Genomic DNA, 26,505 nt, shown 5'->3' with positions numbered 1-26,505 from the left:
ATGACCCACTTCAACAAGGGGCCCTCCTACGGGCTCTCCGCCGAGGTGAAGAACAAGGTGAGGCAGGCGGCGGCGGCGGCGGCGGCTCCGCCGGGCCTTGGCCGCGGCGGGGAGGCGGCGCGCGGCTCCCGTGAGGGGATTTGCGCAGCGGCGGCGACGGGGAGGGCGCTCCCGGCCGCCGGCACCGCGCTCTGCCCCGGCGGGGAGCGGGGAGCTGTCAGTCGGGCTCGGCCGAGCGACCGGTCCCCGCTGGGCTCCCCGCCGCGCTCCGGGCCGCACCTGGGGCTCCCTCAGGGGCGCTGCCCCTTTCACCGGAGCGGGCGGTGGCGGGACCGATGAGACGAAACGGCGCGGCCCGGCCGCCCGCGCGGCGCATTCCAGCCGCATGACATCATGGGCACGGGCGGCGCGCAGCCAATGGGCGCCGGCCCCGCACAGAGCGCGCATTGTCTGCCCGGCCACGCCCCGCCCCGCCCCGCCCGGCGGGGGCGCACAAAGGCGCGCGGGGGCGCCGGCATCGCGCCCCGGGGATTTGGGGGGGGGGGGGGGGGGGGGGCTGTGCCCCCTCCCCGGCCCAACGCGGCCTTCCCGGGGCTGCTCCGCTCCGTGCCCGGCGGGGAGAGCGCCCAGCCGCTGCTGCTGCCAGCGGGGCTCGCCGCTGCACCCGCTGCTTGGCTTAAAACTGCAAAAAAAAAAAAACAAAAACCCAACCCCCCCCCCCCCCCAAAACAAGAGCCTTTGCAGCCGGGGAGGTGTGCGCCTTCCGTGCGTGGCCTTACGGAGTTGCTCTGACTTGTTCTTCCTCCTGTTCCGCGGAACAAAAGGCGCTTGGCGTCCCGTTAGGCAGGCTGTCACCTTGCGGGGAGCGGTTACCTGCAAAGAGGAAAGGCCCTGGCAGGCAGAAATGACGCCGGGAAGCAGCTCGGGATAAGTTGGTGCTCCCGCTCTTCGTTCCCAGGCTTAAATTCGCAATGTGGTATTTAATAACCGGTTATTTTGCGCGCACGGCTGCTTTCGGGCTGCAGCAAATCCCCCAATCCTCTTTTACTTGTGGGCGAGTAGAAAGGGGAGGAGGGAGAAAAGTAGTTTTCTTTAAACGTTTGATGTAACTTACGCAGAAAGTCTAAGTTAATATGTTGGAAACATCACAAAACACACTTTTTTTCCCTCCCCCCCCCCCCCCCCCCCATTGGCTTTCTCAGGAAGGTTGTGGGGTTCTGCTACAAAGTTTGATGAAATCATGTAACCAAGCATCTTCCAGAGCGATCGCTTCCAAAGTCTAAACTTAAGTGATTTATCTACACCATTACAGTCTAAAAAAAGACAATAAAACATATGTTGTGTATTACTGCATGTGAATTAGGAAGAAAGTAAATGCTCTTCTACTTGAAAGAAAATATTGACGGAATCATAGAGGCTTAACAGTGATCCCTTTATGGGGACAAGATGGGCAGAAGTTCTTTGTTCTTTCTTTCAGTTTCTTATTGTCATCAGCTTCCTTAGGGCCTCCCGAGAGGAACTGTTCCAAGCCCGTGCATTAACAGCGGGTTTGAAACGGGTGCGTTTCACGCCTGTGTGCAAAGGGCTTTCTGCTGTGGCTTGCTGAGTGTCTGTTACTTCACTCGCTTTCTCAGCTTTCTTCAGCGCAAACATTGCAGAGGGATGGGTGATCCGTGGCAGCTTCAGCTTACTTGCGTGCGGGCTTGTGCTGCGGTCCTTGGGAAATGTCAGTGCAGCAGTGCCATAAAAAATTATTCACATGCGCCAAAGACAAATGAACTCACGTCCTTCAAAAAAAACAAGCGAACAAAAAAAAAAAAAAAACCCACACACCAACAAAACCTCCAGCAAAAGATAACGCTTTGAACTTTGAGAATGTTGCTCTTACAGTAAGATCAAATTTCAAAGTAATTATGCTATAGACAGATATGTTGCGTACCTCCTATCGAGTATCTTGCGTGGCTCTGTGCAGTAGATATGTGTCTGTTTCTCTGTGTAATTTTAGGTGATCAGAGAGTAACGTCTCTAAAGATCAGCAATTCCTTTTTCCAGATTCTTCTGTCTCATAAAGATTTGAAGAACATCTAGTTTCCAACTCTTGCTGGACCATTTTTTGGTACCGATCTTAATCACGCTTGCTAAAACACTGACCTTCATGCAAACTATTGTGTTAAGCGTGGTTTTTGGTTTTTTTGGTTGTTTTTTTTTTTTAATGTGTTGGTGTAATGTTCATAAGTAGCTATGGTACCTCCCTGCTTGAGTGATGGTGAATGTTAGATGCCCTTGTCTGAAATTTTCAGTGCTAATCCCCAGGCAGTGTTTTTCTGCAGAAAGCAGACGTGTTGATAGCTATGCTGCCCGAGGGCCCAGCTGTGCTGGGCAGAAAAATCACTTGGTTTGGGGTTTTATTCTTTATTTTCTCATTTGGCATTGTATTAGTGTGCAGAGAGACCTTTTGTTTGCTAGGGTATTTGAATAGATTAATATAACATGTCCTGATGCTTCATAAGAATTTTGTTTAATTGATGTTCAAGATTCCGTCTCAAAGCTTAAAAGCTTTGTTTAGTTTGGTGTTCAGGGCTTTTTTTTTTTTTTTCCTTTCTTTCTTTCTTTTTGTCCTTTTGAGGCTCCACCCTTCTCTTGTTTTGCTCCTTACCTTAATTCACACCGGTAAGGTGTCTGGTCCCTGTTACGGATCTCTTTTCCTCCTTCCTCCAGAGAAAGGATGGAATTTGTGTAGTGGTTGCCAGCTGTAAGGAAACTTACCTGCATGAAAAATGTGTAGGTAGTCAAAACTAGTGTAATCCCTTTGAAGCTGATTCCCTGTTTACTTGAGACCACAGAAGACACTTGATCCAAAACAAATATTCAGCGAGGAGCCCTTCAAGCTGCTTGAAATGGATAGTTTCTTCTGCAGGCAATAAATAATTTTCTTCTGAAGCAATGGGAGAGTTTCTGCAGTACATGGGGCTGGCATAGCTGGACACGATGATGCAATTACATAAAGCTACCAACTAATGTTATATTTGTCTCTGATTTACAGCTGAGGTAGGTAAGAAATTAGCAGAGGCTGTTGCTGCGTAGTCTTGCCGCGTGAGGTGCGGAGCAAACAGGAATGCCAGGCGGGAGGAGGAGAGGTTCCAGTTCGTTCAGCTGCTTCCTAGCGACTCCACCCTTCCCATGGAAATGGCATTTGTGTCGGGCAGGCGTTCATCTTCTCCCCCCTCTTCTGTTTGATACGCTGCCAGTTTCGTCTCCGCGGGAAAGGAAGGATGGGGAGAAATACGGTCTGTACGGGGGGTTAAACGTTGCGTAGCGTTTGGTTATCCCGTGTCTTGACTGTGGTCTCTGACCTTTCTTCCAAGATATCCCTCCCTCAGGAAGCCAGCATGCAGGTCAGTACCATTTTCCAAACTTTTTAAAGATGGCAGAGTAAAGGTGAGCTAGTCTGTCCCCGCAGCTGCCAGCCTGAGAGGTCAAGCGCCAGTGGTATGGGAAAGGAAGGGAAACAAACTTTAAACTGGAGGCTGATAGACAAATGAAGCCTGTAAACAAAATACCTCCTATTTTGCAAGTGTGCAGGAGGTCAGTAGTACTTCCTGCTTTCCTTCTCGAGGGCAAATACAAATTAATGAACAAGAAATGAAGTCTGTGGTGAATAATACCAACCAGTCCTAGGTATGATTACTGCGTTCCTCCTGAAACTGCTGAGGAGAAAATTCTTGTGCTGTATTTCACTTAACTGCAGGCCAAATAAACAGATTTAATTTCTTTGTCCAGAAAGTACCCTTTTATGAATGATTTTTAACTGGGAACCACATTCGAATCACTAACTTTCAGATTTTTTTAGTTAGTGATTTAATAGCTAGATTAAATTTTGGCTGCATGTAGTTGGACTGTTAGGCCCTCTCCTTCTTCTTTCTCACCCCTCCTTTCAAAACAGTAATAATACCCTTTTCCTCCTTAAAATGTAACTGTTCCTACTATGTACTTGCTTTACCCTTCCACGCTTCCTGTAGACTCTTTGCCTTTAGGAAACCTTTAGGTTTGCTCACTGAATTTTTTGACCCTTATGCAAGGATGTTTGCTGGTGACAAAGCATTTCTATTAATGTCATCTGAAAGGATGTAATAAAAACGAAGACTGTATTGGATAAAGGCAAGGAGAACTTCTGCTTTGAGAGCACAGGTGGATATCTTCTGTGATGGTAACGGACAGCATAGGATTTCTACGTACAAGGCAAGTGGGAGTGCAGAAGTCTATATAGCTTTTAAAGAAGCAGCATCTTTAATTTACAAGTTTTAAATTAAATTGGGGTGTTTAGTTTAAAACAAAATTGGCTTGTGTGACCTTTTCCATGATAGAAATCTTAAGTTTATTGCATGGAGAATAAATTAAAAATCCAGTATTTGGTTCTAACTGTCAGAAAGATTATAATAGAAATATGTCCACTGAGATTTTTGCAAAGGAAATTTCAGAGGAAGAAGCAGAAGGGTTTTACAAGATCAAGCATTGAACTTCAGTTTGCTCCAATTAATTCATGACTTCTGATAGTTGATCATAGCTCTTGAAGTTAACATTTACTAGCTAAATATCAGTTTCAATGTGCATCGCACTGAAACTTTTCTCTTTGTGTCCAATTTCTGTATTATTTTCCAAAGAACTGTGAAATTTTTTCCAGCTGGATCCATGCTTTAGTAACAGATCTGCAGTTCAAATGAACAACTTGATAACTTTGTCTTTTATATTTATTGTCTTCCCGAAATATCTCGGTGTGTTAATCTTAGAATCATAGAATGCTTTGGGTAGGAAGGGACATTGAGAGATCATTGAGCCCAACCCCCCTGCAGTAAGCAGGGATTTTTTAATAGCTGTTCCCAAACCTCCTTTATAATTGTAATACACAGAGATTAATTAAATGCTGATTGAAAACTTCTGCTCTAGGTTTAGTCGAGAGATCTATCGACTGGATGCACAGAATGCATTCGACATAAGAAAATGGTATTTAATGGTGCAGTTTTGATAACTGAGTCAACAGCAAAACTGCCCACAAAACATGAATATGACAGTGGACTAATTCCATGGCTAAACTTGCGGTCAGTCAATGTTTGGTACAAGAACTACACGTATCGCTTCAAACACCTTAGTGATATAAACAGTGAGCACTTGTCTTTCGTCAGTTAAGTCTTAAGGTGCTTTTTTTTTAATGTATCGGCAACCAAATGAGGAGAATTCTTCAACTTACTTACAATAGCCCTGCTGGTTACTTTTTTCAGATGCTTAGTTTTACCCTGACTGAGGATACTGAATTTCAGTAAGGTGGGTTCAACACCACCTCCTAGAAGATGCCTGCTGCACGTGTCTCTCCCCTTCCAAATGCAGTGTTCCTCTCCTGGGCAGGAGCCTCTTACGCTTCCGCAAACGTGTTTGCACCTCAGTTGCTGAAACATGAGTTTAGCCTTTTGCTGGAAACTTTGCAGAGAATTTTTTTTTAAACCCAGTGAAACGCTAGCTGTAGTAACCTGTTAATTTGTATTCTCCTAGTGTAAGATCCCATCTGTGAAGAGTTCTCGCATTGATTGAGAAGTGGTGTTAATGCAGCAGCCCTAATCAATAGCTGCATGTTTTGGTTAGATTTTTTGGGGTTGGTTTTTTTTTTTTTTTTTAGAGGAGGAAGGTATTGCAGCAGTGGAAAGTCTTAACTGCAGTGTCTCCATTCATCTTCATCCTTTACTATCTACCTCCGTGTGTCTGCTCTGTCTATCGCGATGTGTCTAATCCACTTTTTCACTGTTACCATCGCAGGACAGGTCCGCTCTCTTGAGCCTGTATCAGATACAGGTTTCCAGTTCTGTGGCTACTTCAACAGAAGTATTAATACTACGGCGGTAATAAGTAGACCTACTAACAGGTACAAACTAATGGTGATGCAACCTATGTAGCATTGAGTTGAGAGTTCATACCTATGATACAGCTTGCTTTTTGATAAACAGAAGCGAATAATTTGCCATGGAGGCAATTCCCTTGCCAGCAACTTGGATGTCAACACCCCTGCTTAAAGCCTCCTGTGTTTGTCAGCCAAGCATTGCCCGTTCTGTGCGCTTGCCCAAGCCCACCAACAAGGGGACTTGCCTTCGGGAGCCCTTGCACAACCCCTGCGAGGCAGGCACGTGCCCTGTAGCCAGCTTCAATGTTTGGTAGCCCCCAAGTAGGTGAAATGAAACAAAGCCGTGAAAGTGGCTACCCCAGTGATATCTGGCAGTTGTTGCTGTAAACCGCCAACACAGGAGTTAATTTCTTTTTCGCAATGGTTTAAATCCTCAGTAAACCTTGACGTGTTGTTGACAGTTGTCTTTTGGAGTCCTCATGTTCCTTAAATCTGTCACTTGGAACGGCGCGCAGCGCGAGACGCGTATCGCTGCCCCGTGTTAAGCCCTGCGTGAGGGATGTAATTTCTGGTGCTGTCTCTTGGCTTACACCGGTTTCTCCGGGAGGAAGGTGATGAATGGCACGGCGGAGCCGGGATTAGCTACCACTGCCTCGTGACCATCAAAGCGGAGGTGGAGCACTCGACCAGTCCGCTCCTGTGCGCGCACGAGGACAGCACGGGCAGAAACTGCCGGCGCTGCCGCCAGCAGAGCACGGTGCCTAGGTAAATGAAGAGCAAGGATGTTCGCTGTAAGCTTGTTATGTTTAACCTTAGGAACAACACTGTCTGCGCTTTCAAATTTAAAGCGTTTTCTGCGAATTTATAAAATGTATCATAGCGTCCTTGTTTCTGGTGGATTAATAAGCTTCTGGTAAAACTTTTACTGGTGATAGAAAAACATCAAACTTGCTGAGGTTAATGTTTAAGGGCATGGGCTAAGTATCAAGTCTTGCATCCTTTACGTGCAAGCTCACGTATACCTCCTATGGCCAGAACGCCTCTGAAAAAAGCAAATTGAGTTTGGCAGAGTCAGGACGATTAAGCGGGATTAGTAGTCTCAGAAAAGAAGTTGTTTAATTTGCACTACAGTATTGCTTGCTTGTTTAAAATGTACAGATGAATGCGCTTTTTGTGTGGTTTCAGAGTTAGACTCAGTTTAAAATGTAGAGAAAAACACCTATTATATTCCTGTTGCTGAGTCAGTACCCTTAAAAGATAGCTGGACGGATGCATGCGTTGTTTTGCGATAACGGCACATCAGTGGCTTTTTTTTTTTTCCCCCCCTCACCTCTGCTTTTTTTGTAAGAACATTAATTTGGACGCTTCTCCTTGCCTCTGAATAATTTATAATTTGCCTTGGAGAATAAAGGATAGAAACTTCTCTGTACTCAGGATTGCTAGCTTCTGTAGCTACGTACACCGTATACACTGTGCATCTGACACATCCTTTTAAGGCAAACTTTGTAGAGATTCCCATCCCCTATGGAACTGTACAGGAAAGGCCTTCAGTAAAAATGGGCTTGAGGCCAGGACACGTAGGGCAATTTGAAACAGATTTTTTCTAAGTGAGATCATGTGAAAATCCTTCTTTTTTTCTGTAAGAGGGACTCTTTTGCTTAAAAATGCTTTTTGTAAGTATCCGATTCTAAACAACTGTTAACTTGTATAGCTGTATTCAGCAGCAAATGCTCTCTTTGGGGTAAATATTTTTGGTTTTGCAGTAATGCCTCAGAGTAACTTAAGGTTGTTGTTTCTATTTAGTGGGACTGAATTACAGTGGTTTTCTCAAAAACAGTTTTGACTTGCTTCAGGTGGGTGGTTCTATGTTTGGGGTTTTGTTTTTTTAAAAAAAAAAAAATTAACAAACCCCTCAACATACTTACCACACACACACTTCCCCCCCACCCCCTCCTTAAACCAGCACAGAGTTTAGTAGATATTAGGAGGGGAGACATAATCAAATGTGTTGCTGACGTAAAACCATCTCTTACCTGAAGGAGATTGTTGTGGTGAGGGGGGTGTTGGTCTCTTCTCCCAAGTAGTTAGAGATAGGATGAGAGGAAATGGGCTCAAGCTGCACCAGGGGAGGTTTAGGTTGGATATTAGGAAAAATTTCTTCACTGAAAGGGTAGTCAAGCATTGGAACAGGCTGCCCAGAGAGGTGGTGGAGTCACCATCCCTGGAAGTGTTCAAAGAATGGGCAGATGTGGCACTTGGGGACATGGTTTAGTCTAGTCTACCCTTAATTGGTTTAGTGTGGACTTGGTAGCGTAGGTTAATGTTTGGACTGGATGATCTTAAAGGGCTTTTCCAAACTAAACGATCCTAGGATTCTCTGAGGTAGGATTCTGGATGTCTAGATCACAAAGACTTGCAGGCGATAGTCACGCTGGAGGAGCTGGCAGCTGGAGCAGGCCGTTCCAGTGAGGCGCGAGGTGCTGCTGCCACGCTACGGCCCGGGGCCCTGCTTGGCCTCTCCCCAAAGCGCCTGAGCCCGGCTGCGCTGCGCAGCCGTTCAGCCTCGGCCGTCCGAGCTGCCTCTGCTCGCTGATCCTCGCTCCCTCCTGGAAGCTGGACCTTGACAGTTTGATGCCTTTGCTGCTTCCCTTCCAAGTCTTGACTTGGTTTTCCAGGGTCAAAACCAGGATTTTTCTTGAGGACTGACTTCAGGCAGGCATCCTTTTGGTTACACAGTAAGCCTTAAGACGGACAGCAAAGTAAAACTGGACACGTCTTGTGCATACACCCTGTGGGACTTGAGCACCAAGCCTTTTCCTAGATTTGGGCAAAAACTAAATATTCCTGATACTTCCTTGCCTTAGTTTCCTTGCTGTTCTGAAATGCTTTCATGAAGCTGGGATCTGATCTGCATCAGGTCCTAGCTGGCTGAATTATAGATGGATTCTAAACAAATCTCCCTACCTTGGGACCATGGCTGTTCCCAGAGTAAAACCGGACGCTAATACTATAAAAACCTACTTTGCTTTCCTGCTAAGGCAGCTCTACCATTACATTGCTTTCCTGTTGATACTTCCACTGCGGCCTGTTATTTACAGAGAGCATTATCTTCGTATTCCTGGTTTTGCTTGACTAAGAGTAATTTAATGGAAAAGTATTCTTCCGTTGTCCCTAATCAATTGACTAAATGCAAGAAGCCTTGCCAGCAAAAGATAAGGCGTAACAGAGACCTGCATTTGGGAAGGGATTTGGTAATACTCACATGTTGGTGGCAAAAGCTGGCTCTTACCTCGGCTGCTAACCGGGGCCCTGCCAGAACATTCTCCTTCTGTGCCGAGCGCGGACGGAGCGCAGCTCGGAGCTCGGGCCAGCATGCACCAAGCAGAAGGATGCGCTGGAGCAGGACCTGTCCTGTGGCTCCTGTCGAGATTCCCAGCCTGAGCTGTCACCGCTTTGGGTAACTTCATCACGCTGCATGGGGTGGATTTGAAGTTAGGCTGTATATCGGATCTGAAAGTCAATGCAGTGTGAAGTCAGTGAAGCATTATCTAGTGTTCTAAGACCAAATGTTCTTTGCTTATTTTTGCAAGAAGCTGTCCCCTTACCTTGCTGACATTATTGCGTTAATCATGCCCCAATAAAAGTGAAAAGTACACGTAAGGTTCTGAGGAAATACAGACTATTGCCTTTTTACTTTTACTGGTCTGTCTTGATAGCATCCTTTATCATTAATAAATGACAGTATGAAAATGTTTGTGATGTGGAAAGGTACATCTATTTGAAAGAATCTAGCAGGTTTTAATAAAAAAGAATTAACAAAAAAAGCTGTGAGATTAAACATCAGAGATAAAGAACTGGTCTTTGGAGAGAAAAGAATTGGAACAAAACATAATGAACAAAGTTAAAGTTCAATCAGGGCACCTGAGCATTTTGTTCTACAGAAGAATAATGGGACCTTAAGTAATTGAGCATTGATCACAGAATCACGGAATGCTCTGGGTGGGAAGGGACCCTTAGAGGTCACCCAGCCCAGCCCCTGCAGTGCCAGGGACAGCTTTAACCAGCCCAGGGTGCTCAGAGCCCCGTCCAACCTGGCCTGGGATGTTCCCAGGGATGGGGCCTCCACCGCCTCTCTGGGCAACCTGGGCCACTGCCTCACCACCCTCAGCGTGAAACATTTCTTCCTTATACCCAGTCTAAATCTGTTCTTCTTTAGTTTAAACCCATCACTCCTTGTCCTGTCACCACAGGCCTTGCTAAAAGCTTGCCCCCCCCTTCCTGCAGCCCCTCTCAGCACTGCCAGGCCGCACTCAGGCCTCCCCGCAGCCCCCTCCTCTCCAGGCTGAGCACCCCCAGCCCCCCCAGCCTGGCCCCGCAGCAGAGGGGCTCCGGCCCTCGGGGCATTTCTGTGGCCTCCCCTGGCCCCGCTCCAGCAGCTCCGTGTCCTTGTGCTGAGGGCCCCGAGCTGGGCGCAGGGCTGCAGGCGAGGTGTCGATACCTCTCCCGCCCTTCATTTGCAGTGCAGCGCTGCCCACTCGTACTGCTGCTCGCGTGCTTCCAACCTACGGTGAATTCGGGCGCGCAGCGTAGCGAGACTACAGCTTACCTCGTGGTATATGCAGAGTTCTGGACGCAGTGTGGAAGTGCATCCCCTCCCCACCCCGGCAGTGCTCACCGTTCTTCCTGCACTTGCTTAATTGCTGAAAAATCTTGGTTTAGAAGTTACTACAGGGTGTTTAACCAGATCTCTTACTTAAGAGTTTGATTGTCTCCTACTTTAATGGTAGTGCTTTCTTCAGTGCTCATGATAAACTTGGGTATAGCAGGCTTATGGCTCGATTTCTATGTGACTTAAACTACATTTTCATTAAATAGTGGAGCTAGAAGTTCATCTAATCATAAGCTTTAAAAAAATAAAAGCTGTCTGCTGTACAGATTTTATGGTTTATATAGAACTGCCTATGGGAGCTGTATAAATTTCAAATACTCCGTCTTACTTTGCTTAGACATTCTTCAATAATCTAAATTTCAAGTGTAGGCCTTTAAAGATGAATATTATTACAAAATTAAGTAAACATTTTCTAATGTGTTTATGGTCATCACTTATTTCAAATACGACATTGATTGTAGACCGTATTCTTCTTCTTAACTCTTTTTATGTGGTTAAAGCGCAACTTGCCTGGGTGGCCGTATCCAAAATATTGTTCGATGTTTCCTGGAATTAAAACTAACATTGTGTATCACCTACTGAACTTTAACCGGTCAGAGATGTACCCAGGAAGGGAGTGGAGGGCAGGGAGCAGCAGCAGCAGATTATTACGTTTCATTCTTTGTGCTGAATTCATTCTTCTGATTTTTTGGGTGGTGGTAAAGCAAAACAACAGTGTGAAGCAGCTGATAGGCAAGATCTTCTAAAGCTTAGGCTGTGAAATCTGCATTTCCTGTGCTTCTGCTAAGAAAACTGGGTATGGGGAAAATTACCTCAACCAGAAAAATGCGCTAGGTGTGAATTCGGAGATTTCGATCTACTGCCTGTATAAAAGATGAATCTAGGCAGACTTTGCTATCTAGTAGAAGCGAAGGAACTTCTCAAGAAATCATGTCTTTTGCCTAAATTACAAAAAACACAACTTGAATCATTTTGTGCAAGGATGAAGTGGTGGTAAGAATGAGAGAAATCTGTATTTTCCTTATGAATACTTATCATGGGCAGCTCAGCCCGTTCAGCTACCGTGAGTTCATGGAAATAAATCGGAGCAGGCTGACAGGCGACCAAAATACGATTAGAGCAGTCGGTGGGAAACACCGAGCACTATTAACTGGGAAACGCCCATTACCTTGGGTTCATTTTTCAGTCAAGCCTATGCCTGGGATCACAAGTGGCAGTGAACAGCCAAGCGTCTGAGCTTATTGGGTGGGGGCAAAAGAGGTGTGAACGCAGCAGAATCTTGAGGTTTACCTTTGGAAAAGGTACTGAGAAAACGCAGCGTGGACTGTGCCTGTGCTGGAGAGGCAAGAGGGCACGTGCGTTTTGAGAAGCGTTTAGCAAAGCTCGCATCGACAGACTGCTGCTTGCTTCTGCTAACTTTTTTTGAGAGGTACGTTTGAGTTACTAATTAGCCGCTTGCTGCTGTAAAACACAATCCCTCTGTTGTTGGTAAGCGAAGAGGGTTTGAAGAGAAGGAATTAAAACGCGTGGAGAGAGAGAGACCAAATTAATCAGATTTTGTGGCCCTATTCAGAAGGTGAAGTTGGGAGACTTGTCAACACAGCTGGGCCTTGGGGAAGGGCTACAGAGTCACACAATACAGTTTGCTTGTAATGTGATTTATTTTAAAAGCTGTTCTATTGGAGGAGGAAAAATAAGTACACTTGAAAGAATACAGAATTTCCTGGATTGCTGTAGTAGCAATAGATTAGAAAAGTACTCTCAGAAAGATACAGTGATCATTGGTGTTACTGTTCCTGTTTGCAGGCTCGGTCTAGCCCTCAAGAACTACTGTTCCACCAGAGTTACAGCAGAATTTGTCTCAGGAGGTGCTTCCTGGGTTACTACGAGGAAAACTAGGTTGTTTTCAGGGTTTTTTTTTCTTTTTTTTTTTGGCTGTTTATGCACCAGATGGTTCTGTTAGATTATATTATTTCCCCCACACACACACACACACACAGAACAAGAGCAGCAAGGTGTCACTGAAGTCTGTCAGTACAGCAGGTTACCAATATTTTCAGCGCAGCGCCTCGCACGTCGTTTCGGAATACGTCACGGCTAGTGATGTCGGAGCCCGCCCGGATTTGCTGTGTCGTACCGGAGCTCGAGCCGGTCATACCAGGGGCGGATCTCAAAGGAAGGGGAATCTCTTCTCCTCGGGGAGTAGCAGGCTTTGTGTGCACCGGGTTGGACCAGCGCTGTCTCAGCTGAGGAGAAACTTCATATCCCAGTGCTTTTGTTAAATGACAACAGCAATGATTTCAAATAATAGGTAGTGCGTATTACTGAAAGAAAGAAGTTCTGTGAAGGAATTTAAACTGTTCAGCAATATACAGACTAAAGATACAGTGCAAAGGGACTCGATATCAAGAAGTATAAATGTATGGTGGCAGGAGCAGAAGGTGCTGCTGTGAAAGTGGATGCTGACGACTAAGGAGAATTGGAGTTATAAGCCAGAAAACTGTGGCTGTGACAAGAAACGATAAGAACAAGATGCGGGAGAAAAACTCTGTGAACAGATCTGAATGGGTGAGAGCGTTGCAGCCGTACAGCTGCGGAGAACGAGGGGGAAGCCGTATTCGGTCCAAGGGCAGGCGTACATCCGAGTTGTTAGCGTGCGCGGAGGGAAGAGGTGGTGGCGTTTGCTTCGGGAATAGTTTGCAAGCTGTCACAAAATCCTACTGGACAGCCAGGGAGCGGAACGCTTAGTTCTGCCAGCCTGCTGATCTGGCAACAAACGCCCTGCGTGACTACAGGTAGCTTACTTGCAAGATGACTTGGAAACTTTGAGGCATGGCTCGTCCTTACTTCACAGAGTTTAAACTGGTGCCTATGGGAAGAGCGCCAGGAATTTCGGATTAATGCCTACCCATCCCTCCTTGAAAGAGTGTAGCCTAAATTTTCATTTACAGAGAAAACAGCAAGATGCTGGCAAGTTATCAATTACACTACACATAACAAAAAAATACTGTTGAATATTAAGCAAAATGGATACAGCTGTAAAATTTCCGCGCTGAGGAGCATGGTGGATATAGTGAGATCTTTCAATATTAGCGTGAACAGGGTGTGTTCTCTCCCTTTCTGTACAACAGTCCGTAATGACAGGAATAAAAAAATACATGTTCAAATACCAGGGCGTATTTCATGATGGCTTTCCATTTCTGAAGTACTTTCCCCTTTGGTTTTCATCTGGATTTTTACATTCCCTTTGCCTTTGGGTTTCTCCAGCACAAATATGTCTCCTCTAACATTTGCTTTTTTGCATGCAGGCCTGGTCAACCTGTGTGAAATTAACAGGGAATTTTAATTTGTCCTTACAATGAAAGGTCATTGGGTTGGTAGCTCAAATGGCAGGAAGCTCCACTTGACAATAACCTTGGTACCCGCTCACTCCCTCTTCTCACCCACTTTCAGGAAAAATGAAAACCTTGTATTTTCCCCGCTGTCTTAAGTTCTCTGGCTCAACTTAAAGGGTGTGCTAGTTATTTATTCTATGACTAAATAACTGCTCTGTTGGCAGACAACTAGAACCGTTCTGCAGGAAAATACTGATGATGTCCTTGCCGCTCTCCCTCACCTCTGAAGCTGGAGATTAGATGTGTACAGTAATCTGTTCACACCACAGAATTTTAACCAGAAAGTTCTAAGTCAGTTGTCTAATTTAAAAAAAAAAAAAAGTACAGAAAAGCTTTCTTCTTCCTGATGAGAAGAACACTTGCTGTTCTTTCTGTGTCTTTTTTTTGGTCATTTGCCTAACCAGTATGTTCTTAACACTTGTTGTCCCAGGCGTTTTGCTGTGTAAATTTTAGATGTGAGGTTCAGAACTGTGTTCTGGAATAGCAGGGGATGAACGGAATGGGGCAGCTCGGGTGCCAGTAGCTGGAATTCTGGAGGATAATTTGGGACTGGCTGTGTAGTCTGCCTCACTCCCACTTCTGAGGAGTAGGGGCTTCCGAGAGCTTCTGCCTTGATACCGGGAGATAATTCCGCTTTCATCTTTCCCCATACCATCATAAAGCCTTAAAAAGGGGAGGAGAAAGAGCTCATCGCAAACTAGGGCCAAGCAAATGATAAAGAAGTGTTGGCACCACCGAAACCATAACAATTCAGTTTCACTTGGTTCCAAATTAGTAAAAATTAAAAAGTTGTTGTAGGAACAAATTGCTGCTTAAAATTTAAACTGTACAGCTTTAGGTCTTAAAAGCTGGACTGTTCATTTAGTTATCTTTATTTGCTTTCAGTAGTTTATGACCTAAATGTGTAAAAGTAAAATAATATAATAATATTAAAACTCCTGGCTAGACCCAGATTAAATTCTGTATGAGACAAATATGCTCCCATACTTATTAGAAATCCAGAAAGCTTCCTCTGCTTGATTTTTTTTTTAAACTGAAAAATTAGTAATTTCGTTTCACTTTAAGCAAGGATATGAGCCACAGCAAATTTCTCCCTATGATGAATATTAACATCTAAAACTTACAGCTTTATTTACTTTTCTGTTCACTTTGGTGAAAAAGTATGTGCATAACCTCTTCATACACTATCTTGGAGTAGGGTCCTGGCTATTTCTCTTTCTGTACCTGGCCCTGTATTTTTATTTACCTTGGAAAACAGCGACAGCCTATTTTCTTGGCTTTTATATGTATCTAAATCTTGGGGTTTGCTGACCAAACACAGTTCCTGTGATAGTTGTTCCCTCACTTTGACAAGCGCATGCTTTTGCTGTTAAACCTTTTGACCAGAGAGCAGTTTCTTCAGATGCTTACTAGTACTTTACCTTTAGGGTGCTGCATGTTAAACGTTTGACCCCTGCTGCGGGGGCATAAAGCCTGAAGCTGTTGTCAAAAGTTTCACCAGAACTAAGAATTGCGAGCTGTTGTGACACGATGGGTAACTGTGAAAGTTCCATCTCTTATACCGGCTTTTTACCTTACTAAGTTTTCTGTTTGTTAGTCCCCGTGACTTGTACAGAGCTGTGCAGCGTGCTGCAACTCTTTCTCGAGGTACTGTTACGGTATTTTTCCAGAGTAGCAGCAATATAGACAGCTGAACTCTTAAACTGGAGATTTGGCATACATGTAGCCCTTAGTGTACAGTGTGTACTGTGTAATTTGGAAAAGATTAGCATAAAAGGACAATTGCAAGTCTGTATGATATCATTTATGGTGTGAAATACTGGTTAACATCATCACTCAAACTTAGCATGCTACAGGCACATCGAGTAACTTTAACGATCTGTCTGCGTCCCTTGAAGTTGGCCAGCATAACTTCATTTCTTTCCAGGAAATCCATACGCTTGATAAAAACAGTGATGACTGCTGTTCTTGTACCGCAGATGGAGGGAGGGTTTCTACACCGTCAGAGGTCCCAGACAGGAAAGTCCTACCTGAACAGAACAAGGTACAAGAATCGGGTGTGAAGTTGCCAGAGGAATCAAGTTTTAACCCAAGGGCTCTAGCCGTAGGCATACTTGTATGTACATGCATCACCTGCTAGTTACTGTCTGCAGCTGACATTCAAAGATGAAACTTGGCATTTAAAACAGGAATCGCTCAGTAAGAGGAAGAACTGACTTCTTGGCGCCCCAAGTTCTACCCCCTCCGTCCTTCCACTCAGTCAACACAACTCCAGCCCTATAATTAAAGTGCATCAGGTTTAGGTAATAGAGAGGAAGCGTTTACCTTAATTTATCTGCAGTAGAAGATGACTGTGCTGAAAAAAAAAAAGATATTTTTTTAGCTGAAATACTGGTATTAGTATAACCGGGTTTTGCTGCTGCTTCTGCATCATTAACGAGGCGGTCTTCTGTCCTGGCTGTACAGGACAGACAGCAGCATAAGCATCAGAGACATTTTACTGCCTGACAAATTTGTGTCCCTTAGTAATATGTTAAAATTGCATGAATGTGTGTGAAACTCAGGAAAAAGCCATATTTAATGTGATATTAACTGGTATTAAAGAGTCTCAAGCTCAAAACATTCTCTTATAGCATGGAGTTTTCCAGATTTCTGCCTCCTTCCTCACAATTTCAGATACAACTGGAGTATTTGGCAGAGTTGTAACTAACTGAAGTTGGTATTTTATACAGCTGTAGTTGAAAATGAGTAGGTGAATTATTATTTTTTATCAAATTTGAAGCCTCTCCAAAAGGACAGTAATACACGAACCTAATTTTTCTGCAGCCATTTCTTTCTTGTGACTTACAATAGCAAGGTGATACGTACTGTCAGTCTTCTGAGGACTACTTGTAGTAGAACTATTAAATTTCTACTTACAATTTTTCAAAAGATTGCCTTTCAGTTAATCATCAAATTTTGTGTAGCTTTTTCCATACTGAATACAAAGATAACGCCTTTGTATTACAAACTGTACTAGCAGTCAAGAGCTTGTAATAGGCAAGTAACACCTACTCTTTGCCTCCCACAACCTTAGATCACCGATAATTTTGACCACTTGTATAAACTTCAGTTGCCTTTCAAAGATATTTCTAACTATTACATCTGTATCTCTGAAGCGTCAACAAAAAGCGTAGCATTTACAACGTCATATATCTTCCAAGATTTGTCAGAACAAAGTAAAGAAATTAAAACCAGATAGCGGGAAGCCAACTGTTAAACTTTTCTAAAATCTTTATATCCATTGCTACAATTGAATCTTTTCGACGATGATCTGAAACCGTAGCTTTTTTTCGTGGCACTGATGATGAATACTTGGAATGAAGCTGCTTAGCTACTGCTTTCATCTTTAGTAGATGATGTTTTCTTCTGCTGTGGACTTGTAAGATTTAAGTATCTTCCATGAGAGCTCAGTACTTAAAAAGGATCAAATGTTGGCATGTTGATTAGTAGTAATGGAAAAAGCCGTGAAACCTTTTTTTCATTTATGTCAAAGCTTCCAACTTCCCCTCATAGATAGCAATCAAAGGAAAACTGGAACAACTCTGATAGTGAATGCTTCACATTTTCCGTATGTCTAACGTAGCATTACCCAACTTCTGGTTGTGCCATCGGGAGTAAAGGAGCTAAGAATTCAGAGTGAGCAGAACGCCTCGCTTCTGGTAGTACCTGACCTGTTGCTCTCCCTGGCTAACCCCTCCTTGTCACAAGCTTAAAACCAGATTCTGAAGTGTCCATCTCTTGAGCTTTTCAGAGAGATCATGTTTTTCAACGAAACTGTCACCACACTTCACTTTTTGTAACCTAGCTTCCCACCATTCCAAAAATCAAACCAAAAACTTTACCGTATATAAGTCAAACTGTGCGGTAGTGAAGACAATTCAGAACATCAGCAGATTTAATAGTAATGCTTTTAGTGGCAATAAGACAAGTTTCCTCACCTGTATGAGCTTTTTTTTTTCCCTACCTCTAGATAAGCACTGTAGCGATACCTCAAGACACTTTAAAACCTCTTGAAAAACTCAAGATTTGAACACATGTGAAAGTACTCCAACATAAAGTAAATATTTTTCAGGAGTGATAAAATTCCCTCTGATTACTTCTAAGTACCCCAAGCAATGGGGGTAGGAATTTAATATTCAGCTCAGTTGTAATCTCAAATATGGAATGCACTTAGTATTAAATGAGGAAAATTTTTGCCTTTTTTTTTTCTTTATATACTTGCCAAGAAAGATTAAAATAGCCACACTTGCAGAAGTCTTTAGGGTTCTCACTCTTCTTGGCTTCCATATTTACTCTTTTTTTGTTGTTTGTTTTGTTTAATATGGGGAGGGAGGAGATTAGAGTCTGATCTTTAAAATGTGTCTCTTGATGGCATGATCACAGACTTAGTTTCCTCTCTTTTTTTTTTCTTTTAAAAAAAAAAGTTATTACCAGTACTTAATAAATGAAGTTGTAGAAAGACAGTTCCCATTGTATTCCAGACAATTCCAACTGCAGAGCAGCTAAACTATGACTTAGCAATTTCTCTAAGCTACACTGATACAGAAACTGCCTGAATTTTCAGAAAGTGCAATGTTCATTACATTTCTACCTAACTAAACACTTGTGGAAGAGATTAGCTTAAACCCCGCTCTGTACCCACATGCCTGTTAGAACGGTGATTTTAACGTAGCATGAACTGTCAACGTGGAAATGAGCAGCCCCAACTGTCCGCTCTCTTCTAACTGGAATATCAGAACGTACCAAGTTCTGGCCTTTCTACAAATCCCGTTTTAGCTACTGTGTGTCTCGTCTGTACAGGTCACGTGAGAGTTTGTGGACGCGATCACTTTTGTAAGATCTCTGTAGGTTCTGTGATGTGTAATAAGAGTATGATGCAGTGTTTCAGCATCAACAGACTTCTGCTGTTCTGTAAGTTTGAACAAGCTAGTTGAGTTCTGGCAGACGTTCAGGGGGAGACAAATGAACGCTGTGATCACATAAGCCTTGTTTCCGTAGGAAATAAAAACCAGCCATACGAAAAGTAGTTTGTAAGCTAATCACCAGGTGAGGAAGGGGAAGGATGATGACCAGCTTCCTCATGCACCATTTTGAAGACATTGACGTTTCTGGTAGCCCGGCAGAAAAGGGGCTGCCCACCCTTTACTGGTGCTACCACCACTATAAACGAAGAACGTGGTTGTGCTGCTTGGCAGCAGTTCCCTCTGTGGAGCTGTGAGCCTCAGCTAGCTTTTCTAGTCTGCTTCTCATCGTAGCTGTCTAATATCCAAAAGGTGCTATTTAAAAAAACCACAAAAGTAGTCATGACATTTTCCTCACACTAGGCAGTATTCCCTAAACTTTCTTCCTTTTTTCTTCAATTAAAAAAGGGGTATCTTGGTTATTTAAGACCAGCATTGGTCTAAGCACTGAAGTACTTGTTATCTTATGCAGAATATTGCACAAAACTTTATACTTTAATCAAGATCTTGAATAAGAGAATGGGTTAGTCTGTTATCCTGATCTGTAACTAAGGCAGCATAGCACCGCTATTACAAATAGTCTAAGGAAAATAAGTATTACTCAGACAAGTATTTGAAGTAAAGCCAGAGATACAGGAATTTTCCATTCCCCTTACAAGAAAAGAAGAGAACAGAATACTGTAATTTTTCGTTTGGTCAGTTTGGAGTTGGGGATTACTAACGCTAGCCAAAACGAAGCAATTGCCTCTATCCAAGCAATTCAGATAGGCTGGAATTATAATCTTGTGCGGTATAAATAGTTGCTAATAGCTGGCCTTTCTGGGCTGAACTCGAAGACTGGATGTAAAAAGTCTGAAATTTACATTTTGATCCGAATGCGAATGGCTTTACAGGAGTTTCTGGTTAGGAATTTTGAAATTAGGAACTGGTCGTAGCTGGACTGATTTTCCATTAGTTAGAAATACTGCAAGGACATTCTGTGCTTGCCTGCCGCGTTTCTCACGGTAGCTCCCTCATTCCCCGTCTCGCTCACTGACCCGCACGGGGCAACTTGTAACGAAGGGAGAAAAGTGTTGCCAACCTCCGCGCTAGAGTTTTACGCCATCAACTCTCGCGCTCGGATAACTTGTTTGCAGAAAAAGTAGCAACGCTTTCAATGATAGAATCCCTTTTCTCCAACTCGCTGGTATTGAGAAGCATTGCAGAAGTATCAGGTTTGGGCTGAAGGACCTCTGAGCTGCTTTTCCGTCTCAGGGGAGGGGAAGGAAGGGCAGGGAGCGGAGCGTGGGCCCCGTCAGCATCGTTGGAGTTCACCGGTTTTAGGCATTCCCTTCACACATTGATTTCTAGTGACTGAAGCATAAACTGATGCACTGAGTAGTGAAGCCTGAACATCTGGAAAAGGAGTTTGAAGTCACCTTGCTAATAGCAACTCTGGGCCTCCGTTTGATGCCTCTAACTTCAAAGACCATTGCAGGTTTTCCCTCTCTACAGTAACAGTGCGGTAACTTTGCAATTAAGACATGAGGTCACAGTTTATTCCATCAGAGCCTTCCAGCAAGGGCAAAGGAAAGAGAAATAGCAGGCCTGCTAAAGCTTAAGTTTAAAAGAGCCACACACACACAACCTCCAGCAAGATAACTCTTAATGTTGTAGCAACAAGGGGAAAACTTAGAAGATCATTGCCTTTAATCATAACCTAGCTAAAAAAGCAAACCCACCATAATCTTCGGCTGAATAACTTCAAACCTGTTATATAAATTAAGTTCCCATGTAGAAATCTACATCTGGGCAGTGGTACTGATGGCACAGCAATTCGGAATTCTTGTGTTCGTACCGCACTATTTCACTTTTGTACTTCCTGCTAAAATACAACTCGGGTAGAATGGTTTTTTTTTTTTTTTTTTCCTTCTCCAAAAAAGTCCTTCATTCCTCTGCAGCTGTCAAAAGGCTGTTCACAAGCTCCAGCAATTCTGACAGTAGGAAGAACTGTTAAGCGCTTCAAAGCGCTATTTGCAAATAAACGTTTAGTAAAGCCATAAACATTACAGTAAAGGGGGTAAAAGACTTCCTTCTGTACTCTGCTATTTAAAATTACTGGATAAATGCTATAGCGTACTCTTTGAAATGGATGGGGGGGGAAGAGCTGCAGTTTTCTCTCGTGAAGTAACTTTATAACTGCTTGCGTTGCAGATTGCCCTGAAGTATGACCCCCAGATAGAAGAAGATCTGCGTAACTGGATAGAAGAGGTTACAGGTCTGAGCATTGGTGCAAACTTTCAACTGGGATTAAAAGACGGCATAATCTTATGCGAGTAAGCATTTATTAAGTAACCTTATTTTTAGCAGTTTTCCGCTTTTGAGATAACTAAGGAGGGACTTTCTGAAAGAGACTCCCCTTCAAACACATCAACTCTAATAGTCAAAGATAGCTGACAGTAGGGCGGGAGACAGCTTCTTTGAAACTGTGGAAAAGAATGAAAAACTTACATCTCCTTTATATTTTAGCAAAGATTTCTAAGTATTTCTAAACTTAACGGTGAAGCTCTTTTCTATAATAATCAAATGGCACACAAAAATTCTTGCGGTCTGCTAGACTCATTAGACCTGAGATCTGAGCTAGGCACTCTGTATAAACCAAAAAATTAACCATTTTGATGAAACTAATGCAACTAATAAAGCATGAGTGAAAATATTATATAATGCCTGCACAGATGGTATAAGGATGAGATTTATTGTTTAAGCATTTCCCTTTTTTTCACCTCCCCAGGCTTATAAATAAGCTGCAGCCAGGATCAGTGAAGAAAATTAATCAATCAAAACTAAATTGGCACCAGGTAAAACAAAAAACCCCCCAAAACTACACCTCTAACCCCTCCAACCCCCAAACAGTTCTTTTGCTCTGTATTAACAAATTTGCTGTGAATATGGTACACCTTAAATCTCAATAGCACCAAGTTTTGTATGTGATAACGTACACAACGGTGGAGGATACGGCATAGGTGGACAGCATTTAACAGAAAGCAGCTATAGCTGAGGTGGCTTCCGAGTGGCACTTGAGTACCCGTATTTAACAGGAGTGCTGTAGCTGTTAGGGGACATTTCAGATGGAAGAACAACATAGAGCCATGTAGCAAGGCCTTTCTCCAAATTAAAAAAACCAAACTGTTAACTTTTTTATTAAATCACAACTGGAGTTTTCCATCCAGGCAGTGCTGCAGGGTGTTAGGTCAGCAGCTTGCCTGTCCCCGGACGTTGGAGGTCACTGTACGAAGTGTCCTCCTGAGAAACCAGCTGAGAGAGGATGGGGAGGGAAAGGACCTGAGCAGTCTCAGAAGAAATGGTTGGGTAACAGAACTCGGAAAACAATACGGTGCAAACTACAGTACGTATTTTATTTCGGTATATCCAGATTTGATTTCTTACAAGTGCTCTATCCAGCACTTCCAGCCCACAAGGCACTAGCAAAGGCAACGTGCGGTTAGAACAAGCATTGGAAGGCTTGCTGGTTAGAGTTGACCACCTTTACTGTTGCTGGGTCATCATACTGCTATGTCAGCCTCTTGGTTTTATTGGCATTGAACGCTTCTACACACGGTGGAGGATTTTTGGTTTTTTAAAAAAGTTTTAATACCTCTTACGACTTCAGAAGGAAAGACGAGATTCAGTCCTTACTCCTTGTACTCCATCTTACTTTCCAATTTCTACGGCGCACAGTGCTAAAAAGTGCTAAGAAACCCCAAAAGCTTAGTTGAATTTTTCCCAGGATGTGAGCAAGATAATACCTTCAGACCAAGTTAAATGTTCTTACTATGCACATAGTGATGTTTTTATTTTACTCAAAACTATCAATTGCTGAATTCAAATAGCACAGACCCTATGTCAAATTTTCCACTTTGAAGCAGGTTTTGGATTAGGATTTCTCTTGGAAGGGACATAGTCGAGGCAGTTCTGTCATCAAAGCCCCCTCTAACAAAGTGTATGATACTCACTGATGGAGAGATGCCAGGCTAGATAAACCCTTTGATTTCTGAAGTCAGTATTAAAACTAATGAAAAATAATCTCAAACTTCCTACCAGTCGCTCTTAACCACGCTGCTTTGTCCAGTTTGTACAAGGCAAAGAACTTGTGTAAAACAAGCAAAACAAATCAACCAACCAACCAACACCAGAAAGCTTTAAAATGACTTGGTTTCTGAATTGAAACACTGAGCAGAAAACTGGCTTTTTTGTTTCCATTTAGCTGGAGAACATTGGGAATTTTATCAAAGCCATCCAAGTCTACGGCATGAAGCCCCATGATATCTTTGAAGCAAATGATCTTTTTGAAAATGGAAATATGACTCAAGTACAGACTACTCTAGTGGCACTAGCAGGTCTGGTAAGTATTGGTACCCCTGGAATTGGCACAAATCCACGTGCCAGTCCAGATGCACCCTTAACCGCTCACGTGAACGTGGAAAACGGGATACAGCCTGTCAGGAGGGGCTAGGTGCTACTGCAACTCTGAGGTGCTGCAAAGGTTGCACTTCAGAGGGCCGTGTCCTACCTCATGTCTCCAGGGAAGGCTTGGAATTCAGAGTTAGGATTCCTGACTGCCCATGGCCTTGCTCTGGAGCTACGTGTGCATGCACAGAACCAGGGGTGGGGGGGGGGGGGGGCGCTCACAGGAGGACACTAATCCCTGCCGAATATCCTTCCGGCCAGACGCTTGGGTAGCTCTGGAGTGCCACCTTGAAATGGCGTGGGGAACCGTCACCTTCTCACACCCCCGACACGGAGCGTTTCTCCTAAGAGATAAACCTGCTCGTGGCATCACTCGAGAGGCCAGGGTCAGGGCTGTAAAGCCCACATTCCAGTAGTAGAAAATATATTTGTAAATACTGAATACTCTATTTTTCCCTCTCCCTAAATAGGCAAAAACTAAAGGTTTTCATACTACAATTGATATTGGTGTCAAATATGCAGAGAAGCAAGCACGAAGTTTTGATGCAGGAAAACTAAAAGCTGGTCAAAGTGTAATTGGCTTGCAGGTAAGTACAAAATTGAAGCTTGCGGTTAATCTGTTATATTTGAGAACAACTTTCTTGTTTTGATTAACTGATACATTGTTTACGCAAAACCAGCTGCAGAATTACCATATATTCTTATCATGGAAGGAGGTATGAGGTTTTAATTCTTGAAAGCAGTTGATTGGCTTTATAAGCTCAAGTGACTGCCTGGAAGGTTTTTCTGTTTGTTTTAAATCTGCAATAAGAGTGATAAGGAGGAAGGGAACAGCTAATATTAGCAGTATCTTCTCTGTCCCCTAAAGTGGTTTTAAATAAGGAGTCTCTGGATAGCTAAAGCTCCTTATATGGTAGAAGCTTTTTTCCCCCCCCCCCCCCCTCCACTTTCCCTAATAGTCATAAAACCAAAAATAACTGGCATAAAATCTTAAAATCCCTGTGGTAGCAAAGTTGCGGCAGCATAATTGAATCATTACTGTCCAGGGTACAAGTTAGTTACTACATTTTGATGCGTACATCCACTCTAATTGTACATGCAGTTGGGCAGATGCCAGTCACTGAAATGCCTTAGGATGATATTTGTCTCTGTTTTTCCTTTTGAAGCTCGGTATGGAGAAAGGGTAATTTATTACAGGTAGCGGTCAAGCTACGTGAGGAGAGCATGCACTGTAATTACTTTTTCTGTCAGCGATCACAGTTAGCAACCATACTTGTTTCCTTAGCCTGTGCTTGCTGTACAAATAAAAAAATCATGTTTTCTCTCCACTTCTTCCTTCCCCCAACAAAGATGGGCACCAACAAGTGTGCCAGTCAGGCAGGCATGACTGCTTACGGCACTAGAAGACACCTCTACGATCCAAAAATGCAAACCGATAAGCCGTTTGACCAGACGACAATTAGCCTACAGATGGGCACTAACAAAGGAGCCAGCCAGGTAAGCAGGGCGGCGTGCGGCGTGGGGAGAGGTGGCACGGGGAGAGCCTGTGGGGCAGGAGAGGCCGCGAGTCGCGTGCAGTAGCAGAGTCTCGCTGGCAGCAGCGAGAGGGGACGGTTCTGCCGTGCTTTTATGCAGTAGTTGAAGGACTTAAACTTCTTCTTGCTCCCCAGCGCGTTCTGTGTGGAATGTCTTAAGGCATAAAAATGACTGGGTGCTTCTAGAATTTCCAGCTGGCTGTGTTTATACTATAAGAAAACCGTAACTTCGTTTCAAGTACTAACTAGGCAGAGCGGGGGGGGAAAAAGACATTCCTTCCTGGGCACTACCCCAGTCCAGACTCTTAGTATATTCTCTCCAAAGAGGGAAGTAAACTGGGCCTTTCCTTTCTGCAAGGACTATCTTCTGTGACTTAGAATCATAGAATCGTTTAGGTTGGAAAAGCCCTTTAAGATGATCCGGTCCAACCATTAACCTACACTACGAAGTCCACCACTAAACCAATCAAGGGTAGACTACACTAAACCATGTCCCCAAGTGCCACCTCTGCCCATTTTCTGAACACCTCCAGGGATGGGGACTCCACCACCTCTCTGGGCAGCCTGTTCCAATACTTGACTACCCTTTCCGTACAGAAATTTTTCCTAATATCCAATCTAAACCTCCCCTGATGCAGCTTGAGCCCATTTCCTCTTGTCCTATCGCTTGTTACTTGGGAGAAGAGCCCAACACCCCCCTCCCTGCCCCCTCCTTTCAGGCAGCTGTAGAGAGCGATCAGGTCTCCCCTCAGCCTCCTCTTCTCCAGGCTGAACACCCCCAGCTCCCTCAGCCGCTCCCCACCAGCCCTGTGCTCCAGACCCTTCCCCAGCTCCGTTGCCCTTCTCTGGACACGCTCCAGCACCCCAATGTCCTTCTTGGAGTGAGGGGCCCAAAACTGGACACAGCATTCCAGGTGCGGCCTCACCAGCGCCAAGTACAGGGGAACAATCACCTCCCTGCTCCTGCTGGCCACACCATTCCTCATACAAGCCTGACGACTTGCCTACTAGTGAACACGTGCTGTGGCGCTACATTTTGTTACGCTCTAACTCCTACCTTCTAGCACTTCCAGTAAGGTGTACTAATTGTAATGTAAATCTAGCAATCACAGCTTCTTACTGAACCTCTACAATCCTGTTTTATTAGGCCGGTATGCTGGCACCAGGTACCAGGAGAGACATCTACGATCAGAAGCACATATTGCAACCTGTGGATAACTCAACTATTTCATTACAAATGGGTACCAACAAAGTAGCTTCGCAGAAGGGAATGAGCGTGTATGGGCTTGGACGACAAGTGTATGACCCCAAGTACTGTGCTGCACCAACAGAACCTGTCATTCATAACGGCAGCCAAGGAACAGGAACTAACGGGTCAGAAATCAGCGATAGCGATTATCAGGCAGAATACCCAGATGACTATCACGGAGAGTACCAAGATGACTATCAAAGAGATTACCATGGTCAGTACAGTGACCAGGGCATTGATTATTAGCTTTGCATCAAAAGTTCAGTATTAGTCCATTATTTTATTCAGTAAGAACGAAACTAGCCTTGTGGAATTGTTATC

General features: G+C 44.0%; 1 protein-coding gene across 2 annotated transcripts; it reads left to right on the top strand.

Moving 5' to 3' along the window:
• On the top strand, positions 1 to 26,505 carry CNN3 (calponin 3). Of its 2 annotated transcripts, XM_075710816.1 has the most exons (7): positions 1 to 57; positions 21,148 to 21,269; positions 21,725 to 21,791; positions 23,198 to 23,335; positions 23,871 to 23,987; positions 24,751 to 24,897; positions 26,083 to 26,505. In XM_075710816.1, the coding sequence occupies exons 1-7, from the start codon at positions 1 to 3 to the stop codon at positions 26,428 to 26,430; spliced, it is 996 nt and encodes a 331-aa protein (XP_075566931.1). In that variant the 3' UTR covers positions 26,431 to 26,505. The 2 variants fall into 2 exon arrangements, with proteins under 2 accessions (XP_075566931.1, XP_075566932.1); XM_075710817.1 differs by lacking the exon at positions 23,198 to 23,335.

Source organism: Pelecanus crispus, chromosome 5, assembly GCF_030463565.1.
Source record: "Pelecanus crispus isolate bPelCri1 chromosome 5, bPelCri1.pri, whole genome shotgun sequence".
Taxonomy (NCBI): domain Eukaryota; kingdom Metazoa; phylum Chordata; class Aves; order Pelecaniformes; family Pelecanidae; genus Pelecanus; species Pelecanus crispus.
The sequence above is the reverse complement of the archived record's forward strand: the minus strand, read 5'-3'. Positions and strand labels throughout refer to the sequence as shown.